We start from the raw sequence: 23,789 nt of genomic DNA on the forward strand, positions 1-23,789 counted from the left end.
TTTACCAATTACCAATTCAGACACCATCATACTGAATATAATAATATTTACCAATTGTGACCTCTTTCACTGAGTGAGTAAATATTGCTTTAAAACATACCAGCAGTATTGCAGCTATTCGCGGCTCTCTTATCCTGAAGACCAACCCCATTACCAATTTGGACCACTTATTCTGAAGATACTAATATTAATCTATTTAGACGTCTTATTCTGAATTAAGTAATATTAATCCATTTAGACGTCTTGTACTGGAGATAATGATATTAACCAATTTAGACCTCTTTCATTGAGTGAGTAAAGATTGCTTTAAACCATACCAGCAGTATTGCAGCTATTCGCGGCTCTCTTACAATGAAAATCAACTTAATTACCAACTTAGACCACTTATACTTAAAACCAACTTAATTACCAATTTAGATCTCTTACACTAAAGATCAACTGAATTACCAATTAAGACCTCTTATCCTGAAGACCAACTTAATTACCAATTTAGACCACTGATTCTGAAGATAGTAATAATAATCAATTTAGACCTCTTATTCTGAAGATAGTAATCTGAACCAATTTAGAACTCTTATTCTGAAGATAGTAATGTGAACCAATTTGAAACTCTTAATCTGAATATAGTAATATTAATCAATAAAGACCGCTTATTCTGATGCTAGTAATATGAACCAATTGAGACCTCTTACACTAAAGATAACCATAATAACATAATTACCATTTTAAACTTGGTTTACTTTAGATCGACTTAATTAGGAATTTAGACTTGATTTACCGAAGAACAATGTAATTACCATTTTAGACCTGGTTTCTGGACACCCGAATAATGACTTATTTTGACTTCGTCTATTGATGATCAATATACTAAGTAATTTAGAACTGCTCTGGTGCTTTTAAATGCCTTTGAATATCACTCTATCTCTCGACAAGAAATAGTTGATCTCTCCAGTACCAAACGAAGTTGAACATTGACCTATATTTCGGATTTCTAATTTTCTAGTTTTATTGACTGAACATGACGTCATTCAAACGCATTGACGTCTCACAAAGGTTTTAATCAATAGAGTAGGATTTTATACAGCTGAATTTAAAAAAACATACTATACATCTTAAGTAAGAATCCAACATGATCAATCGAAAACGCCGAGCGTTGAACAAGGTTATTGAACAAATACAAGCATGTTTTATTGCTTGAAGTGTTCTATTGGCTACATATAGAACTGTCTTCTAGCCCTTCTGGGTGGTTGTCATTATGTATGAGACTAGCCATTTGTTTGAGCATCTTCATGGTGGTCTAGCTTTTAATTAAAAGGAGACAAAGGAATCTTGAACAAAAGAAAACACCGAGAAAAAAGACAAATACAAATTCGCCTTCTTCCTTTCTGGTAACCAGATCAACATAAACCGAGGGACAAGAGACAGAGTACCGTCTTTGTTCTTTATGAAATTGAAAGAACTGTGGATACATTTGATCATGTCTATTTAACCATCACTCATTCCTGCAACGGTTTATAAAAAGTAATCTGTGGTTGGATAATTGTGTATAAAAATAAACTGGTTCGATGAAGACCGGAGAAAGAAATGAATTTGCAATCACATGATCCCTACCATTTTTGTAAAGTTGTAAATTTGTGCCGAAAAAAGCAAAAGTGTTGACTTTCAAAGATAAGATGTCTGCATCAGCAGTTGTGTATCATGAAAAAAAATTATTAAAAGTTTTAAATGAAACTATTTAAAAAATACAGCTATGTGGACGTATTCGTTGAGTGCTGACATAGCGGCAGTACACTTTATATATGGAGTAGTGGAGCATGGTTATTTTATTGAGAGGATGTTTCTTCTTCTTATGGACATCAATGCATGATATCTCTATCTCTCAGTTGATATTAAAACATGTATGATTTTCATATATAGATATATATGAAAATCATACAGGTTTTAATATCAACTGAGAGATATAGTTTCTTTTACCCATCAGTTTATGTATAATATAGTAATATCTTTAGTCTTCCAATCCTTCCAATCTTTGAAGTATATTATCCTGCTTTCGTGGAACGTTAGAAGCAAGACAGTGCTTGCCAGAATAAATCATAACTCTTAACTGAATTGTACCATCACGATGAATAAATGTTTCTTTTCAAAAACGCCTCCGGAATATTGATTTTGTGGTAAAAGCCGTATAGCTGAGTTGTATGTCTTCAAACCCCTGACAATATGACTTCCTAACGCACGAAGTCCACACTCAGAGGGCAATAAAACGCATAATGTTGAATTCAGCCGTCCTCCTCTCCATTTTCAGACACATTATGTAGGTATAGCTATAGCTTTAGTATATCAATCACCGATGTGTCAGACATATACACCTATCCAGTGTGATTGGCATTGTCAGGAAATAATGATACAATAACGCACATCCGTGAAGCATCTATCACTTATTTCTTTGGAATGACATTCAGCGAGACAAAAACATTGACAATCTCATGAGTCCAGCACCCTACCAAAATGTGCATGTCAAGTCCCACAGAAAGGATTCAACATTGCCGACAGCGTTCCCAGTAATGGCTAAACCTTGAATATGCAAATGCTTGTCAGATCTGCTGTAAGATCCAGCCATGAAAATGAGATCATTACAATGAGATTTCCGTCCAGCCAGAGCAAGACCTAAGCCCCCAAATCAACACTCGGACATACGAATATTCGCCAAATTCCATTACGTTTTTCTCTCCGTCACAAGAAGAAGAAGAAGGAGAAGAGGGGTAAGAAGAAGAAGGAGAAGAAGAAGAAGAAATTCAGGGAATTGACACCCTCACACGAAGCATCATGTCAGACAATAGATCCACCACCCTCGCTCTTCCCTCAATCGCTTATATTTACCAATCATTATGGGAGGACGTGGTTTGATTAACGTTGGGGCTTTTCATGATAGAATTTTTTGGTGCACTTTTGCACACATTTATTTGTTTGGTGATCCTCTTGTGAAGCATGTCAAGACTCATGATGAAAACAAGGCATTCCACAGTTTTCTAAAACGAGCCAGGGATGTTGGGCATAATCTCAATGTCGGTGTTGATTTTGTTGATGGTTCTGTACTGCTTGGCGGTACAGAAATGAGTGTCAACCGAGCGAAGTGCCATATCAAGTCGGCCCAGACTCAGTTTTTAAAGGAGAGGCTATCTGAACGACCACTGCATCGAGTTTATGTGTGCAATCCTGCAGAGTCCTTCGCTTGGATGAAGTCGTCTGGCCTGAAAAGCCTGAGTGAAACAGAAGGCTTTCTGTTTGCTGCTCAGGACCAGTCACTTCCCACTCGAAACTGTCCGTGTGTGATTTTGCATCAAAATGTAAATATGAAATGTAGATTATGTAATGAATGTAATGAGACTGTCCAACACATTGTCAGTGGATGACCAGCTTTGGCACAAACGCAGTCTCTTAAGCGACATGATGGAGTGGCTCGATCCTTTTATTACTGTATTGCTTGTGATTTTGACACTGAGGTACATCCATGGTACGACCCAGAATATGTAGAGGGCGTCATGGAAAATGATAAATACAAAATTCTTTCCGTATACAGCCTCAGACGTATCAAGGCAATAAACCTGATCTTGCCCTTTTTGATAAATCCAATGAAATCATTTATATTGTTGAATTTTCTGTCCCTTTTGACACTAAAGTGATTGCGAGATTCAGGAGACACATGGTAAAAATGCGGACCTCGCTTTCGAAATGTCTCGCTTGCATCCCTAGTACCAAGTTGTCTGACTGCCCATTGTTCTCGGTGCCTTAGGTTTTGTACCTCCCAATCTGTTGACTGACATTGGGAGAGTGCCCCGGTTTGCTTCCAGGAATACAGCCCTTCTGACAACCTGGGTATTGCAGAAGTCTGCAGTGGGGGGAGTCTTCACATTCTCCGAAAAGTTTTCGTTGGGTTTGACTCGACAGCGCTTCCTGGGAAAAGTCCCTTGACCTGTATTATCATTACTATTATTAATACTATCTACGCATTTTCACTGAACATATCTATGTCTGTATGTGTCTACATATGCGTATATATCCTCTCGGTATCAGCTGTTGTGTTTTATAAGAAAAAAACTTAACTTAACTTGACTTGGAATACAGTGTAACCCATTCTCGTCACGGGCTAAGGGCATAATGGCTTGTGTGTGTAATATTCAAAAGGATTTTTTTCTTTTATATATTTAATCAATATATCGTTCATTAAACTTCCCCTTATACTGAATGAAGTTTCTTTAATCTTGTCAAAGAATATTCCCTGATCATCCAAGCCACTGTCCCAATACCGCGTTCTCCTCTCTGTTATTTTCGTAAGACTGGACCATTAAGAACCGGCACCATTGAGATCAAAAAGCAAATAAGCCTCACAGCGCCCATGGCCAGAGCAAATTAATACATGTTTTCCTTGTACAGAGCTCTAGCACCGAGACTCCAATTGTCCCCAATACAGAGCTTAACACCCCCTCAGATCCGCCAAGAGGCGTTTATTGACCAAAATCCAATTTCTTCTCCTTCAGTCGAGTTTATTGTTTGTATTAAGTTTCATTCTTGAGTCCGCTGTACTGGTGAGCACAAATCGACTCAGTTGTCATAACAACAGCAGTTCATACATTGATTGGTCAGGCATTGATCTGAGATCGATATTGTATGATCCATCCTTTGTCTGGGTGTCCACGCTGCCAAAACAAGGACATGTTTGAATGCTTCCATGTTCACATTCCATTATTGATGTCACGTCAGAACGGATACTGAATCAAGAGACTTGATCGGAAAGGCTTTGAGTTTGGGAATTGCCATTGACCAAAGTCAGCAGAAAGCAGAACTCGTTTCGCAGGACAGCTTGACTGGCTTTCAGGTACCGTGACAACGAGACGCATCCCCTGTTGTAGAGATCCGACACATGTGGATTCGTATCCCAGGTCCCAAACGATTTATTTTAGCATTAAACAGAGAGTCAATGGTTATACCGTGTTGCGCCACTTTGAGTTTATATTTCTTCAACTGTCACTGTTACCCTTAAGAAGACACGCTGCTATTCCCGTTTCTTTTATCAATAACAACAATTCCAATACCATTTTAACACGATACCCCACTCAGACACAGTATAATGACTCCAAGCCGACCAGTCCTTCTTTTATTCCTAGCACTGCAGGGCGTCTCCAGGCAGAGTAACAACAAGTACCATCTTTAACGTGTTTTCGTATGACCCATCCGGGGATAGAACCACCGACCTTACTCTCTCCGGGCAGACGCTCTATCCACTAGACCACGGAGGCGATCGGCAATATCAGAAACAACATGTATTAATATAATAGAGGTTATTGTGTGAATACAGTTCTTGAAAGATATGTATATAGATCGAAAACAATGTGTCTCGAAATTACAAAATCGATCCATGGTATCCGGCAGATTCGCTGACCAAGGGACATAAATTATTTATCTAACCTCACACAACTGGCCACAGTGTAATCCCAGTTCAGTTCTGTATTCTCATTCTCAAGTTTTCTGCATATTAAGTATGTTTTTGTCCTCGAGAGGGTATCAGAGGCATAGTTTGCTTGTTAACCGATCCACTTTCCAATTTGTTGAAAATAAATATTTATAATGCAAAACACGTCTTACATATTGTTAGTGTTATGAGCAGTGGAATATAAAAGGATCCCTCCAATCACTCCATTTTCAATTACACGGTGGGTCCTAAACCTAGTTTTTGACAGAATCCAATATGCTGTTTTTCCAAACGCCCTTCCTGAAATGTTGTTCTGCACAGCTCATGAACTTTTCAACCCGCGGCAATAGCACATCTGAGACACTGATGCCAGCATTAACCGCTTGTTAACAACTATTCAGACACATGCAGCCATTGTTGCTGGGATGCTGGTAAAGTAAGGAAAACGTATGTGTAGTGACAAATATTTCTTGCATTTACATGCAGTTATTATGATTAGCATGGTTAGAAAACATTTTGAAAAGAATATCATCAAGAAATATTGAAATTACATCTGGGATGTAGACACGTCCTACATGTCGAGCAAGACATACCTACCCTTTCGCGAACACCTGGAGTCATCTTTTATTTTGCAGTTATCCATTCCCATAATTTTCCTCACTATTTAGCCTTGTTCGCCCCATTGAACCCGTTTCGGCGGATATTCGAAATTGTTTGTTCTCTGGCGTTGACGATTTCAGTTTCTACATCTCAAAAGACATGGTTTCCTCTAGGCTTACTAAATGAGTAAGGGCACTTTGATGGAGTTCTACTATTAGATGGATATTGTGAACTGCGCTATTTCTTTGATTAGAATTATCATTAATCTGTATAATTACATTGTCTGTTTCCTGATAAAAGGTAACCTGATACAATCAACACAATATACTTGCATGGTCTTATTACATAGTACTACATCAAACGGGCCTTGTTTGGGTATTGTGGCTGAACATATGGATAAAGTAATCCTATATACTTGCATGGAATTATTATGAAGTACTACATGAAACGGGCCTTGTTTGGGTATTGTGACTGAACTTATTGTTAAAGTAATTCTATATACTTACATAGTCTTATTACATAGTACTATATGAAACGGGCCTTGTTTGGGTATTGTGACTGAATACATGAATAAAGTAATCCTATATACTTGCATGGTATTATTACACAGTACTACATGAAACGGGCCTTGTTTATGTATTGTGACTGAATACATGGATAAAGTAGTCCTATATACTTGCATGGTATTATTATGAAGTACTACATCAAAAGGGCCTTGTTTGGGTATTGTGACTGAGTATAGATACAGAAATCCTAATCACAGTTAACAAATTGTTTCCACGCAGCAAAGAGGAGAGTAGAAGGCGTCAAGTCAGCTTAGCACCAGAACCGAACCCCCTTTTGCAAAAGCAATTAGAAGTGTCAAAAACTATTTTGTTGGAGTAGGCGTCCGGCAATAGCAGTTAAGTGACGACGTAACCCCTAGGGTAGAGAAAGAAGATGTCGAAGGTGTGCCTACCCCTCGGGTCTAGTCATTACCCCCCACTTAGCATCTCGCGAGAGCTGCCCGTGGGGTACGACTTACAATTAGGGATGCACGAACTGCGATTTATAGTTGGAATGTTCCCTGAAGGAAGGCGGCATTTAAACTGTTACTGGTTCTTACAAGGAAAGCAGACGTGGCTGGTACCCTAGGCATACCTTTTATAGTTTAAACAAAAAGTAATCAATATTTTCTGGTACTGTGCACTTTCTCGTATGAAAACATTTCGATAATTTGACATTTTGTTGGAAATATCGACAATACTTGTGAACAAGGTCATGTATGGTGACTATTAAAACCACACGATTACATTGTATCTCCTATCACAATCAATGAAAGTTACAGCCACTGCGTATTTTCAACACTTTGACAATGCAGTACACATAATATCGAATTCGAATTTCAAAATTTATTCATATGTCAGAAATGATTCAGTTATGAAAGAGGAACATCCATCATAAAACGACAATCACTACCGAATAAAGGTCAAAGTTCCACATATTTATTCTTTGAAACGAATTAATGGCGCCTACATGTAATTCCTGGCCGTATCATCCAGTGCTGTACTGTGACCAGGAAAACTGAATGGTACCCCAGTAAACAACCCCATTATCATAGCAGAGGAGATGTCTAGGATCTCGCCCATTCTCATCTCTCACTCTGGCTTCAAATCGATAATGTTGATTGGTTTACACTCGGATCAATATAGCCAGTGAACGCTCACTGTTACTCCATTCTGAGTCCCTACCAAACTTGCCCTCCTGAGGAACAAGGTCGTGTTGAACGAACCCTTTTCATCGCCCGCCTAGATCAAAACAAGATGCGCAGTAATACCAAGTACATTGAAGTTTTATCGTATACAATGAAAACATTACACGGCATAACTTCAAATGCAGCACCTATGATGAAAAAAGTGTTGCATTAAAACCAATTCCGGCTATTGTTTAAATATTTGAATATGGGCTTTTGGTTAAGATTGTGATGGTTGTCATAGTAACATATGTGACACGTCCATTACAGGACGAAAAAAGAGCACGACACGCAGTAGACAATGTCAGCTAATGATAACGTGTTTCGCATTTCTTTTTTACACGAATTAAGTGGAATATACACCAGACAGCGATGGAAGAACTACGTCGGTTCCATATTTATACAACACCATTCTCGTCCACGTGGAGTGTGAGTGAGTTTGGTTTTACGCCGCTTTTAGCAATATTCCAGCAATATCACGGCGGGGGACACCAGAAATGGGCTTCACACATTGTACCCATTTCGGGAATTGAACCCGGGTCTTCGGCGTGACGAGCGAACGCTTTAACCTCTAGGCTACCCGACCGCCCCTCGTTCACCTGGAACTGTGGTATGTACACACAGGATGGCACGAATGTCTTAGCTTTGGTGCGAGACCTAATTCAAAGGTCATGGTGAAAATCTTGGGCGTTCTGTTATCCTATTATTTGTGTGTTTGTTTTTTTAACGTCGCACTCAGCAAAAATCAAGCTATATAACGGCGGTCTGTAAATAGGTCTGCACAAGATAACCCTGTGATTGACATCATAAGCATCGATCTACGTTATTGGGATACCATGACATGCAGCAACCAAGTCAGCGAGCCTCAACAGCAAGCCGAAGAATTACGTTTTTCAGGACATCCAGTTTGGTCGGCGAGCAATCAATTTGGGGGTATAATCTGAGGCACAATAAGTTTTTCCAAAAAATTCTGGAATAAATTATTTCTTTTCAAATGATGGGACCCATATCGCTATAACAGTTTATGATACTCTGTGGTATATGGTACTCTCTGCTATATGGTACTCTCTGGTATATGGTATATGGAATGGCGTCACATGAGATTTATAACACCAGACCATCACCTTCGCATTGGTCCGGAACAATCTCTTAACACCAAACTATAACCTTCACATTGGCACGGAACAATCTCTAACACCAGACCATCACCTTCACATTGGCACCAAACAATCTCTAACACCAGACCACCACCTTCAAATTGGCACCAAACAATCTCTAACACCAGACCATCACCTTCACACTGGCACGAAACAATCTCTAACACCAGACCATCACCTTCACATTGGCACCAAACAATCTCTAACACCAGACCATCACCTTCACATTGGCACCAAACAATCTCTAACACCAGACCACCACCTTCACATTGGCACCAAACAATCTCTAACACCAGACCACCACCTTCACATTGGCACGGAACAATCTCTAACACCAGACCATGCACCACCTTCACATTGGCACCAAACAATCTCTTATACTAGACCACCACCTTCACATTGGCACGGAACAATCTCTAACACCAGACCATGCACCACCTTCACATTGGCACGGAACAATCTCTTGTACTAGACCACCACCTTCACATTGGCACGGAACAATCTCTAAACACCAGACCGCCACCTTCACATTGGCACGAAACAAGCCCTTATACTAGACCATCGCCTACATATTGCCTCGGGATAATGATATAACACGCAAACATCATTCCAGATCCCACTTGTACAATACAATGTTAGTGCTACGAGAACCGTAAGTTTATGATGGAGTATCTTAGTTAAGATCGTCGTAGCGCTAAGGTCGCTTGTGCAAGTGTATGCCGGTGTGTTGGCCCGGAACAGTGGTTTTACACAAGGATGTCACCTACTTACTGTCCCAGAACGTTTCTATGTAACATCAATTGTTGGACGACATCACACGCACACCTCCACCATAATGATGCCGTTACAGTCATCCCCAGAGACCATAATTCCGGCGTACAGCACAGCTGATCGCGGAAGACAAGTCACACTGCATTACTTATTCATCGCCATCTTTAAGCCCTTTGTCAGCTCGGTATTGTATAGGAGGACTATTAGTCTACGACGGATATTCTGAAAGGACTTGATGGCGTAATGCATATTCAAGATTATGAAGTCTCAAATGGTGTTTTTGCTTGACATTCTCATTTTGATCAATGACACATACCTTAAGGAGCGTGACGTGACAGTCTTAGTTGATCACAATCTTGTATTTCTCGAGGGATGTTTGTTTGTTTGTCTGTCTGTCTGTCTGTTTGTTTGTTTGTACCTTGGGGGTACGATGACATGCATGTAGTCAACCCAGTCACCGAGCAGATCCAACCGATCCATTTGGTCGCCTCTTTCGACCAGCATAGGTTACACGGTTCCTATTACAACCCGGAAGAAGTAACAAACCTGACTAACACGAGATTATCCCCAACGCAAAGCTATCTTGTCATGCTAACGTTATCGAATTCTAACGATTATATTCACATATGCACGCACTCATCATAGCCACGTGGAGCTGCATTCAGTATTGTGTACCATTGAACGATACTTCTTGTTTGCTAAATAGAATCCTAAGTGGCTTCCATGACATGGCTATCGACATTCAGTAGAGACCTTTCAAAAACTAGCAGTGGCTTGGTAGTCATTTCTAAAAGATACAGGGCTGCATATTTTCGTCATAATTACACGCGTGTTTTAGAACAGGCTTCAGACAATAGATCTGCAGTATGACACAAAAGCCCATCCTGGGTTTGAGAAAGCACATTTGGTCACGGAAACCTATATGCCGCTATGGCGTGGGGTACTGCACACTGACTCATCGATCTCCTGGCCTGTTTTTGCAGCGTTCTGGATTAGGCAATTAACTATTCAATCGATGGAATACAAACTGCGGAAACCATGGATAGAGAAACCCTTCCACATCTTCACCACTCACTTCACTCCGTTAAGTGGAAACACCAGTCCTTGATTTAATCATTATTCATGCTGATACAGACCGATTCAAGGTAAAGGTTATACAATTCATGTCTCTATTTGTAGGATAGGCTAGGGCATGAGAGTGCTGGTACATACGGTGTGCAGTTATACGACCCAGTTCAGGACGATGGTTAAATCAAGGGAAGGACACCTTGTAACATTACTCGGTAGAGCAGAACTTGCTTATCCTTTTCGTGAAGACCTGGTGTAATCACTGCCTTTTTAGTGATCCATTCATCATTATTTTGCCTTTTACGTCATATTGAATCTATTTTGGCAGATATTGAAGATTGATTATTCTCTGGCGTTAACATTTTGAATGAACCAAATAATTACTGACACCACATTTGAGGTGGTCAGGTGACATGATATCGCCGTATCCCGACGGTGAGGATCGTTGCTTCTGATTACAACCACTGGTGTGTCTGGCCCAAACTCGATTATTTAGTCAGTCGTGATACAGATGGAATATTGCTTAATGCGGCGTTAATTCTCATGTTAACTGCAGGACTCCTCAATGAACCCAGTGCCTATTGCTCTCAGTGGTTTAGAGAATGTTGACTGACAGGATTCTGTCTGAACCCAGAGCCTATTACTCTCAGTGGTTTAGAGAACGTTGACTGACAGGATTCCTCACCGAACCAAGTGCCTATTGCTCTCAGTACTTTAGAGAATGTTGACTGGCAGGATTCTGTCTGAACCCAGTGCCTATTACTCTCAGTGGTTTAGAGAATGTTGACTGGCAGGACTCCTCAATGAACCCAGTGCCTATTGCTCTCAGTGGTTTAGAGAATGTTGACTGACAGGATTCTGTCTGAACCCAGAGCCTATTACTCTCAGTGGTTTAGAGAACGTTGACTGACAGGATTCCTCACCGAACCAAGTGCCTATTGCTCTCAGTACTTTAGAGTACGTTGACTGGCAGTATTTCCTACTGAACCCAGTGTCTATTACTCTCAGTGGTTAAGAGAATGTTGACTGGCAGGATTTATCACTGAACCAAGTGCCTATTACTCTCAGTGGTTTAGAGAACGTTGACTGGCAGGATTCCTCACTTAACCTAGTGCCTATTACTCTCAGTGGTTTAGAGAACGTTGACTGGCAGGGTTCCTCACTGAACCCAGTGTCTATTACTCTCAGTGGTTTAGAGAATGTTGACTGGCAGGATTCCTCACTGAACCAAGTGCCTATTACTCTCAGTGGTTTAGAGAACGTTGACTGGCAGGATTCCTCACTTAACCTAGTGCCTATTACTCTCAGTGGTTTAGAGAACGTTGACTGGCAGGGTTCCTCACTTAACCTAGTGCCTATTACTCTCAGTGGTTTAGAGAACGTTGACTTGCAGTATTCCTCACTTAACCTAGTGCCTATTACTCTCGGTGCTTTAGAGAATGTTGACTGGCAGGATTCCTCACTTAACCTAGTGCCTATTACTCTCAGTGGTTTAGAGAACGTTGACTGGCAGGATTCCTCACTTAACCTAGTGCCTATTACTCTCAGTGGTTTAGAAAACGTTGACTGGCAGGGTTCCTCACTTAACCTAGTGCCTATTACTCTCAGTGGTTAAGAGAACGTTGACTGGCAGGATTCCTCATTGAACTCAGTGCCTATTACTCTCAGTGGTTTAGAGAATGTTGACTTGCAGTATTCCTCACTGAACCCAGTGTCTATTACTCTCAGCGGTTTAGAGAACGTTGACTGGCAGGATTCCTCACTTAACCTAGTGCCTATTGCTCTCAGTGGTTTAGAGAATGTTGACTTGCAGGATTCCTCAATGAACCCAGTGCCTATTACTCTCAGTGGTTTAGAGAATGTTGACTGGCAGGATTCCTCACTGAACCTAGTGCCTATTACTCTCAGTGGTTTAGAAAACATTGACTGGCAGGATTCCTCACTTAACCTAGTGCCTATTACTCTCAGTGGTTTAGAGAACGTCGACTTGCAGGATTCCTCACTTAACCTAGTGCCTATTACTCTCAGTGGTTTAGAGAACGTTGACTGGCAGTATTCCTCACTTAACCTAGTGCCTATTACTCTCAGTGGTTTAGAGAATGTGTTTTTATACCGCCGACGATAAGGATCGCTTTGACAACAGAACAAGTCCAATGGATTTTACATAACTAAATCGTATTTTTCCGACGATCCATCTTAAGTAAATTTTAAGATGATAAAAACAAATCTTTGTCGACCTTCAAACCAAAATGTTCACTATGGAATCTACAAACCGAAAAAGGAAAGTCTGGCCCTATTTAAGAACGGTGAGCTAGTTACTAGTGTTAACTGACAGCTCGCCAGAAAAGTCTGATCTGAGATGGTCAATTTCATGTCTTCTAACCACTACCACGTACACTGAACATGCTGGTAGATTGTTGAGATTTATGTTTATTAACAAGCTGTGTGTTGTATTCACGTCACAACAAGGTATGGATTATTTCAAAAGACGAGATACTTTAAAAGATGCTGAATATATGGTGATAGCGCCGTCACGCACACGACAATAATTAGCCACCATTGATCGGCATCAAACTACTTGGTCAGGCTGTATCTGTTGGAAACCTCCTTCACAGATGCATTAGGAACGTCAATAGTCCTCAAAAAGCTAGCTCTCGAGAAGAAATTACTAACAAGATAAAATAAAGTTAGAGCCTAATAAGAGTGTCCTTAATTGGCTAAAGTGATTGGTTTAGTTTGTAATTGTTCCTGTGAGTGAAGATTGTGTCTCAATATTTAACCTTGTCCTTGATTTAGATTCAGTGCAGTCATCGTATTCATCAGTGCGTGAGGGTATGAATGATTTATATCATGATATGCTTACAGGAAAGGGTTTGTCGCGTATATTAACAGGGGTGTAGAGTGTTACAAAAAACATATCACAAATACCACTGCACTAAAACGGTTACGTAGTGCCGATGGCTAACTTCAACGTGTACAGAATGGTCACTGAAATATTATCATATCTGAATGCACTTGCCTTCTTCAGGGCTTTTGGCGGGCGGTCGGGTAGCCTAGTGGTTAAAGCGTTCGCTCGTCACGCCGAAGACCCGGGTTCGATTCCCGACATGGGTACAATGTGTGAAGCCCATTTCTGGTGTCCCCCGCCGTGATATTGCTGGAATATTGCTAAAAGCGGCGTAAAACCATACTCAGTCAGTCAGTCAGGGCTTTTGGCAACCTAATGTCAGTCATCTCAAAGCTTACATTTGACAGTTCTCATTCTCACAATGAAGATCACAATAATGATATCACCCATGAGGCCATCCTTGAGATCTCCCATGATGAGATCACCGCCGCTTTCCGCCGTCCGATGACACAATATTCAATGGCTGCTGTGAAGTACGGTGTATGATCTCGCGAGATTAAAAATGAACAACACAGGTCAGTCTCCAAGTTAGTTACGAGTCGTTCATCCATTGAACTGCAGCTTATCTAATTTGGATTATGTATTGTCATTCGCAGTGGACCTCCTCCGTGGTCTAGAGGTAGAGCGTCCGGTCGGAGAGCGGAAGGTCCGGGTTTCGATCCCCGACCGCGTCATACCAAAAGACGTTAAAAGATGGTACTTGTTGTTACCCTGTCTGGCGCTCGGCATTAAGGGGCTAAAGCAAGGACTGGTCGGCTCGGAGTCAGTATACTTTGTCTGAGTGGGGTATTCATGTTAAACTGCGGCATGCTATCTCAGTGAGCTAGCACTATAAATCGGCATCAGTCCGGACTAGTACAAGCAGCCACACAAACACACACACGTACATGCACGTCGCTATATAAGTGCAATAATCTTGGACGCGACGTTAAACCCCATTTCACCTCACCTCATTCGCAGTGCAGTATAGGTTCGTACTAATATAGCACTGTAGTGTAGTCTTTGTCGCTCAACATGGCAACCGTGGATCAAAAACCCTTACCTTCTACCTATAAAATAGTAAATGATAATATGTTTGAAGAACCATGTCATATCTCATATAGTCAAATAGCGACGTAGCACGTGGCACCTTGTTTTAATGCAGTATCACTTGACATTAACTTTAAACGGTTACAAAGACAAATTGTGAAATTGCTTAAGAATAAAATACCGTTATACAATATGGCGTGATATCGACATTTACATAACAAGATTGAAATTGTTTTGTGTTGGACATGGCGCTAGCTGCAACTGCAAAAGGCGGTTTTGAATTGAAACATGAGGTTATATTTAACTTCGTGAAGCGCTATCAAGTTCCAAAGTCACTTTTTTATAGCGAGGTTAACACCAAATGCGTTTCGTAAATGGCGTTACGTGAAACTCCACATCGCTATGTAACAGTTTCAGATGAAGCTTTGAAACATCACTGCAGGATACAGCTTAATCGGATTAGGGTCTGGATGCGGCTGGCAGATGTAAATCTGTTCATGTTGAATCATTACCGCTGGTATCCTCCGGGTCAAGGACGGTCTCGTCACAGTACACAAGTTGTAGTGTAACATTCCCAGTATTGTAATTAATTGTCAGATCATACAACTTGTACTACTGAACAACATCCCCTGTATCGTCAGATTATACAACTTGTACTATTAAACAACATCCCATCTATCGTCAGATCATACAACTTGTACTACTGAACAACATCCCCTGTATCGTCAGATATTACAACTTGTACTATTAAACAACATCCCCTGTATCGTCAGATTATACAACTTGTACTCTTAAACATCATTCCATCTATCGTCAGATAATAAAACATGTACTCTTGAACAAAGTCCCCTGTATCGTCAGATTATACAACTTGTACTATTAAACAACATCCCCTCTATCGTCAGATTATAAAACTTGTACTCTTAAACAAAGTCCCCTGTATCCCCAGATTATACAACTTGTACTATCAAACAACATCCCCTGTATCGTCAGATTATACACCTTTGACTAGTGACATCACTTGTTTGGTCAGATTATAAAACTTGTACTTTTGAACAAAGTCCCCTGTATCCCCAGATTATACAACTTGTACTATTGAACAACATCCCCTGTATCGTCAGATTATACAACTTTTACTAGTGACATCACTTGTTTGGTCAGATTATAAAACTTGTACTTTTGAACAAAGTCCCCTGTATCGTCAGATTATACAACTTGTACTATTGAACAACATCCCCTCTATCGTCAGATTATACAACTTGTACTGTTGCACAAAGTCCGCTGTATCTTCAGATTATACAGCGAGTATTAATGAACAATGTACCATGTATTGCCTGCTTCTTGTGAAACAAATTGCCGTGGAGATTCGTGGCAAAACACGTCCAATAGATGACGTCGCGGTATTCGTGTCAAAGATAATCTGTCACTATTGATTGTCTTTGTCAACACCTCGGCTGCAAGTTGAATAAGCCTATTTCACAAACCAGGTAATCGAAAATGCTAAAAATCCATAAAAGGATTATAGGAAACTGTTTGTTCATGTTCGTAAGCTAAGAGGGGTTCTATCAACGCGGGTGGGATTGTAATGAGTCGCTGGAAATTCTCCATGCAGGTCACATCAACAGGTTGTGTGCGTTAATGGCACAAATCATACGAACCGTCTTTGTGTGATACGTTTACTATTCAATAACAGGCCTCAACATAAAGTGTTGCAATTAGACAGATATTCCTATTCAGATCTTCAAATACTTGGTTCGAGTGCATGGCGCATAACAGTCAATTGCTTTGGGGTTGTTTTTTTCTTTTTTCTGCAATAATCACTAGGTTTCATACACAGGTCCACACAATTTTAGTTCGAGTATATCACAATTATTGTATGTGGGTAGGCAATATCAATTACTTGTTATTGTCTTGTTAGCTGTGGTGGGTTTATTGATGTATTTACTTTTAATCTGGCTTCTTTCACAATAAAAATTGCTGAGGATGCAGCCCAAATTATAACAACATCGGTAATCGGAACCGGAACATTGTTTTGATTCAGATCAAAATCCTACTCACCGAATGAAGCGATGAACTTGGTGCTCATGAAGTAGGCCAGTAGCTCTGATATGTGGTTGATGACAGACGCCAGACCAAACAGTGTGGGGCTGCCCCCCAGATCCTGCAAGTGCCAGAACAGGAAAGTGAAGATGATGCCGATCCCAAAGCCCATAAACCAGGCGATGAAGAGAACAGAGATGTACTTGTATGTCCCTAGCATCTTGATGACCGTCATCCATTTACTCATGAAGGGGTCTCCGGAGTAGTCATAGTCCCCGGGTGCAACCGCTCCTGGGGCCTTCAGGGCATCAGTTACCATGTCATGGTCCTTCCCAAGACTTATATGAAGAGGCCTATCTGATCCAGGTTTCTGGTCGCCCTGATATTGTTGTTGCTGCTGTTGTTGCTGCTGTTGTTGCTGCTGCTGCTGCTGTTGTTGCTGCTGCTGCTGCTGCCATTCTTGCTGCTGTCGCTGTTCCTGCTCCTGAACTCTTTGCTTCTCAAGTTCAGCATGGGTATATGCATCATCGTCATCCTCTTCTATAAGTCTCTGTCTGTCAATTTTCTTAATGCCTGTTATTGTTTGTTTAACTTTGTCCTTCACCTTCATAGTAATCTGAGAGAGGACTATTTCACGACCTTGACCTTGGTGATCAAATCTGAGCTGCAAGGCCGTGATGAAGGCACAACTCATGAGCACAGTGAACACTGCAAAACAAACCACGTAGTTCTTCTCAGCATGATGTTGTGTCCCACAGGGATGTTGAGGGAACGTAGTGGAGTGGTCCAGGGCAAGACCCACGAAGAACATAGATAAACCCCATCCAAGCGATCCAAACATTCTTTGTCTTCCGTAGTTTTCCGTGTCATCACCCAAAACAGCTAGAGTAACAGAATCTGCGAATGTTATTGCAGGTGCGCTGAAGAACTCTCCAATAACAACAAGTAGCAGTAGAATAAAGAACACCTCCTGGACCTCGTCTTCTCGATAGACGATGGTGCTGAAGGGCGAGTGCAACAGACCTTTCACGTCAGATTCATTGGCATTGGCGTACTTTGTATGGTCAAGTCGGCGGGGACTCTCACCTGTCCCCCGTCTGTGACGCATCACCAGAATATTCTCCTTCTCGTCGTGATGACGGGTGTACAGGTTCCTGGCCATGCCAAGTTGTTCCTCAATGTGGAAGGATGTCTCCCGTCTCTCCCGTCCTAGTGGTGTGATGAGGATGTCGTGAGTGCCGTTGTTGTTGATGCACCGTTCAGCAGGTGGAGTCACGAATGCTATGGCCAAGGTAAAGATGATCCAACAAAACAAGGAGAAAAGTAAAAGTTCCTTTGCGCGTTTGTATCTATCCGCAATACCACCCCAGAAAGGCGCGCTGAGAAACTCAATGAAAGGACGGAATCCTATGAGGACACCGCTCTGTGAGGGGTTCATACCAAGCTGCTTGAAATAAATGGCGAGGAGGGGAAACAAGGAGCCAAAGGCTCCGAAGAAGAAGAAATAGAATAGTTTGCATATGAGTAAATCCCGGTTGACCACAGTAAATAAAGTGTCGATGAGGTCCCGTGGCCGTGCAGGGTTCGGGGGGCCGGAGTTGAGACGTTTGGCGGTGTGTTGGTACTCACGGTCTTCCGTGGGCTGGGGGTAGCCCTCAGATGCCGGAGTTTCTTCAGCGTCGAAATCAGTCGCCATCTTGTTGAAGCGATTTGAGTAATGTCCTAAGGGGCTGATCTAGCGATCAACGCCGAATTAATGTAGACTGGTTTAACACGTAATACTAGTACTTTTCGGCATCCTCCTAATCTACCCGCCTTCTTCAAACAATGTCGACAACAGTGTGGCACTGGACAGACCTAATAAGCAGACGACAGCTTCAGTTACTACAGAGTGGTAGTGTGGAGCGTCACAGAGTCATCTTACAACAAGAGCACCTCTGCACCGATGTCTGCTGACTGAAGCTCTGCCTTGCCTAAACTGCAGCACAAGACACGGCCGGGGCGGTATTTACCAATAATCCACTGAGCTATTTCCAGTGATGGTGGTCCGCGACAGAAGCCTGGTACCGACAACCACTCCGCAATTACAGCAGATCGATACAGACTTTGGCGGGAAACTCACGCTCCGTTGGGCAGAAAGACCTCTCTATGTAGATATAGTACATGGTTTGCGCTGTAGCGTGTGGCTGACACGGGGATCCCAGTGGCACACGTTGCACACTGAGAGGGTGACGAGTTAAAAAAAGAAGAACACAACTTACCAGTGTAATAGAGTAATAGGCTTCAACACAATTTGTAGCAGCAGTGATGGATGACTTATGAATGTTTGCTGATTAGGGATTACTAACAAGAGGCACTGCCGTGGTATATCCACAAGGGAGCTATTGCTGTAGGATGGCGTGTTATAAGGACATACTGTAGAAGAGGGAGTTGTGATGACTTATGCCACTTTAATGGGAATATAGTACAGCAACGCTCATTAACATTTTTTATTTCAAAATATACGTTTATCATTTTCGTATCCGTCCTAACATGATCCTGGTCTGTTTTTATGTCTCCCTTTCAATGGAACAGTCTTCCAACTATCACTTTAACTTTAAATCCGTTATCGCAAACATTGGTATCTCACCCTCCTATGTTGTGAAGATTGCATCGTTATGTGTGTTCGTGTATCTAGATGGGAGAAAATACAGATGTTATCTATGGTAGAGTGAGTGGGCATATCGTGAAACTGATCGAGTGACTCAGTGGATCGTACATTGTCAGCATCAGCAACCGTTAGGGCAAGCAGCTATCAAATACACTCCTGAACACCAAACCAGCAATATCACAGGAGTTGTTGGTAATGAACTACATTCAACCCACTTGATGTAAACCACCCTTAACAGCCACGTCAAGGGATATACCTCTTTTTAATTATTACAATACTTTACATTTAATTAGGGGCCGACCATTTAATAGTCTGGGAGGGGCCTGGGATTATATCGAAAACAAATTGTCCCAGAAAATGGGAAAACAAAATTAATTATATAATGTATATTGTCTGCAAGATAGTCATTGTAAACATATAATTAAGTCTCATAGTTTTTATTTTGAAAAAGATCTAGTCTCGATACAAAAAAAACATCCATTCGGTCCCTTACAAGCATTTCTCTATCACAGTCACTGACTACGAGTTATGAGACGGCCAAGGTATGTCCCAGCAGTGCCTACGAGTTATTCATACTAGATCAGTGCCTACAAGACACACGTCTCTGAGACCGACTAGTCTATATGATCACCCTCAACACACCAAGTCAATCTCAACCTACCAGGTCACCCTCAACCCACCAGCCTGTATGATCACCCTCAACCCACCTGCCTGTATGATCACCCTCAACCCACCAGCCTGTATGATCACCCACAACCCACCTGCCTGTATGATCACCCTCAACCCACCAGCCTGTATGATCACCCTCAACACACCAGCTTGTATGATCACCCTCAACCCACCTGCCTGTATGATCACCCACAACCACCAGGTCACCCTCAACACACCAGCCTGTATGATCACCCTCAACACACCAGCTTGTATGATCACCCTCAACCCACCTGCCTGTATGATCACCCTCAACCACCAGTCTGTAAGATCACCCTCAACCCACCAGCTTGTATGATCACCCTCAACCACCAGCCTGTATGATCACCCTCAACACACCAGCCTGTATGATCACCCTCAACACACCAGCCTGTAAGATCACCCTCAACACCCCAGCCTGTATGATCACCCACAACCCACATGCCTGTATGATCACCCTCAACACACCAGCCTGTATGATCACCCTCAACCCACCAGCCTGTATGATCACCCTCAACCCACCAGCCTGTATGATCACCCTCAACCCACCAGCCTGTATGATCACCCTCAACCCACCTGCCTGTATGATCACCCACAACCCACCAGCCTGTATGATCACCCTCAACCCACCTGCCTGTATGATCACCCTCAACCCACCAGCCTGTATGATCACCCTCAACCCACCTGCCTGTATGATCACCCTCAACCCACCTGCCTGTATGATCACCCTCAACCCACCAGCCTGTATGATCACCCTCAACCCACCTGCCTGTATGATCACCCTCAACCCACCAGCCTGTATGATCACCCTCAACCCACCAACCTGTAAGATCACCCTCAACCCACCAGCTTGTATGATCACCCTCAACCACTAGCCTGTATGATCACCCTCAACACACCAGCCTGAATGATCACCCACAACCCACCTGCCTGTATGATCACCCTCAACCACCAGCCTGTATGATCACCCTCAACACACCAGCCTGTATGATCACCCTCAACCCACCTGCCTGTATGATCACCCTCAACCCACCAGCCTGTATGATCACCCTCAACCCACCTGCCTGTATGATCACCCTCAACCCACCAGCCTGTATGATCACCCTCAACCCACCTGCCTGTATGATCACCCACAACCCACCAGCCTGTATGATCGGCCTCAACCCACCTGCCTCTATGATCACCCTCAACCACCAGCCTGTAAGATCACCATCAACACACCAGCTTGTATGATCACCCACAACCCACCTGCCTGTATGATCACCCTCAACCCACCTGCCTGTATGATCACCCTCAACCCACCAGCCTGTATGATCACCCTCAACCCACCTGCCTGTATGATCACCCTCAACCCACCAGCCTGTATGATCACCCTCAACCCACCTGCCTGTATGATCACCCACAACCCACCAGCTTGTATGATCACCCTCAACCCACCTGCCTGTATGATCACCCTCAACCCACCTGCCTGTATGATCACCCTCAACCCACCAGCCTGTATGATCACCCACAACCCACCAGCTTGTATGATCACCCACAACCCTCCAGCTTGTATGATCACCCACAACCCTCCAGCCAATGTGATCACCCTCAACCCACCAGCCTGTAGGATCACCCTCAACCCACTGGCCAATGTGATCACCCTTAACCAACCAGCCTGTATGATCACCTACAACCCACCAGCCTAAATGGTCACCCTCAACCAACCAGCCTGTATGATCACCTTCAACCCACCAGCGTATATGGTCACCCTCAACCGTCCAGCCTGCATGATCACCCTCTTGAGGCCAGTCTATCACAGGCCTCCACTGCTAATACCAAGCGGTGTTAGCAACTGCAAGAAGTGAAGTTTTTTGCGCCTTGGGCCTATTGATTGTGTCTCGGCAAGCTTCATCAATAAAGGAGCAACCAGCAGCCCGACCTCACGAGACAAGGCAATGACGAAAAGAGCAAATAAGTTCCCGCTCATTTTCACACCGTTGATTGTGTTTATTACGAAAATGCTTATGTGATAAACGGCTCAACAACGTGGAATATAAAGCTGGAGGGTTTCCAGTGGATATACTGATGCAGTAGTAGTTATGTCATGGCAACACTAGACATGATGTGAGGACTGACATTTAACCCAGGCGCGTATGTTTAATATTTCACACCGCGCTTTTTTACATAAACAGCACCTGAATTAGCAAAACCCACTATATCATGTGTTTTAATAAACACGTCAACCAGATCACAATTATCACAATTTGTTATTCTTGAGATTTCCAAATTGATTTCACGTTGTACCGTTTTTAGAAGATTTTGAATCCATCAATTTGTCCATTACCCTCGGGAATGGTTGGGAGTAATTCTATAAGCCTATTCAAAAATATTTGTACGTGCTGCCAATGTCTGATATGTTCTGCGGTGTGGCAGGCATGGGAATAGTTGTGCCCACAACAGACTTCACTAGCTTATGGGGGTGTACGGAGAGCGAGTCTCGAAGTCTTCGAAGGCGCCGCAATTCGCTGTGCAGAGCTGATCCGGGTCCATGTGCGTGTCAGCAACTTCAATATCATTGGTTCGAATCCCGGTTCGCCCCGATTATTTTTCAGGTTTGTCAGCACCGGATACGTGCTCGTGGGTTTCACTTAAGTGGCAAACATCTTAGAACTTCATCACATACGGAGCTTACGTGATGTAACTGTAATACTGTTCAGTATTCAGTAGCCAAGGGCGAATGCCGTTAGCGGAGACGTAGCCTAGTGCTTAACTCAAGTTATCCATCTCCTTTGTTTCAGGGACAAATGGTTTGTGGTGGTAGGCTGATGGATAGATGAGAGAATAATGATGGAAGAATAGTGGTTGACAAATAGAAGCCAATGGTGGAAGAATAATGTATTATGTTTTGACAAATAGTGGGCAATTGTAGAAGAATAATGGATAATGGTTGAATAATAGCGGTCAATGGTGGAAAAATAAGGGATAATTGTTGACAAATAGTGAACAACGGTGGGAAAATAATGGATAATGGTTGACAAATAGTGGACAATGGTCGGAAAATAATGGATAATGGTTGACAAATAGTGGACAATGATGGGAAAATAATGGATAATGGTTGACAAATAGTGGACAATGGTGGGAAAATAATGGATAATGGTTGACAAATAGTGGACAATGGTGGGAAATAATGGATAATGGTTGACAAATAGTGGACAATGGTGGACAAATAATGGATAATGGTTGACAAATAGTGGACAATGGTGGGAAAATAACGGATAATGGTTGACAAATAGTGGACAATGGTGGAAGAATAGTGCTAGTGGTGGAACAATAGTAGATAGTGGTGGAAGAATAGTGGTTAGTGGTGGAAGAATAAAAGATAGTGATAGAAAAAAGTGGATAGTGAACGCAGAATAGTGGATAGTGATGGACGAATAGTAGATAGGGGTGGAAGATTGTGGATAGTAGTGGAAGAGTAGTGGATAGTGGCGGAAGAATAGTGGTTTGTGATGGAAGGATAATGGATAGTGGGGGAAGATTCTGGATACTGATGGAGGAATAGTGGTTAGTGGTTGAAGAATAGTGGTCAAAGTGTTTGCTCATCTCGCCAATGTCAAATTAATCAATGCTTGCTATGCGTGAAGGCCACACGATGCCAGGAAACTCATGTGAAAAGCACAGAGGCTTCCGATTCCCAA

The 23,789-nt window shown here is 42.3% G+C and overlaps 4 protein-coding genes across 5 annotated transcripts in view; 3 read left to right on the forward strand and 1 right to left on the reverse strand.

Moving 5' to 3' along the window:
- The window catches only part of LOC124113496 (major facilitator superfamily domain-containing protein 6-like), a 46,663-nt gene extending 27,859 nt beyond the window's left edge, over positions 1-18,804 (reverse strand). The window contains exon 1 of one of the 2 annotated variants that reach the window (XM_048381940.1): positions 16,791-18,804. In XM_048381940.1, coding sequence (XP_048237897.1) covers positions 16,791-18,468 — 1,678 coding nt within the window. In that variant the 5' untranslated portion in view covers positions 18,469-18,804. The remainder of the gene's footprint in view (positions 1-16,790) is intronic. The other variant, XM_046473866.2, reaches the window with a different exon arrangement.
- A 1,162-nt stretch (positions 18,805-19,966) lies between these two features.
- Positions 19,967-20,428, forward strand: LOC125372286. Its single transcript, XM_048381603.1, has one exon. The coding sequence runs from the start codon at positions 19,967-19,969 to the stop codon at positions 20,426-20,428; it is 462 nt and encodes a 153-aa protein (XP_048237560.1).
- Positions 20,429-20,450: 22 nt separating this feature from the next.
- Positions 20,451-20,984, forward strand: LOC125372287 (proline-rich protein 1-like). Its single transcript, XM_048381604.1, has one exon. The coding sequence runs from the start codon at positions 20,451-20,453 to the stop codon at positions 20,982-20,984; it is 534 nt and encodes a 177-aa protein (XP_048237561.1).
- A 354-nt stretch (positions 20,985-21,338) lies between these two features.
- Positions 21,339-21,797, forward strand: LOC124115362 (putative uncharacterized protein ENSP00000383309). Its single transcript, XM_046476313.2, has one exon. The coding sequence runs from the start codon at positions 21,339-21,341 to the stop codon at positions 21,795-21,797; it is 459 nt and encodes a 152-aa protein (XP_046332269.2).
- The last annotated feature ends 1,992 nt before the right edge of the window (positions 21,798-23,789 follow it).

This window comes from Haliotis rufescens, unplaced genomic scaffold, assembly GCF_023055435.1.
Source record: "Haliotis rufescens isolate VD_foot unplaced genomic scaffold, xgHalRufe1.0.p SCAF_4, whole genome shotgun sequence".
NCBI lineage: Eukaryota > Metazoa > Mollusca > Gastropoda > Lepetellida > Haliotidae > Haliotis > Haliotis rufescens.

Bases quoted from the DNA above. Each gene is read 5' to 3' on its own strand.
- LOC125372286 (XM_048381603.1), top strand. From the start codon at position 19,967: ATGTCCCAGCAGTGCCTACGAGTTATTCATACTAGATCAGTGCCTACA.
- LOC125372287 (XM_048381604.1), top strand. From the start codon at position 20,451: ATGATCACCCTCAACACACCAGCCTGTATGATCACCCTCAACACACCA.
- LOC124115362 (XM_046476313.2), top strand. From the start codon at position 21,339: ATGATCACCCACAACCCACCTGCCTGTATGATCACCCTCAACCCACCT.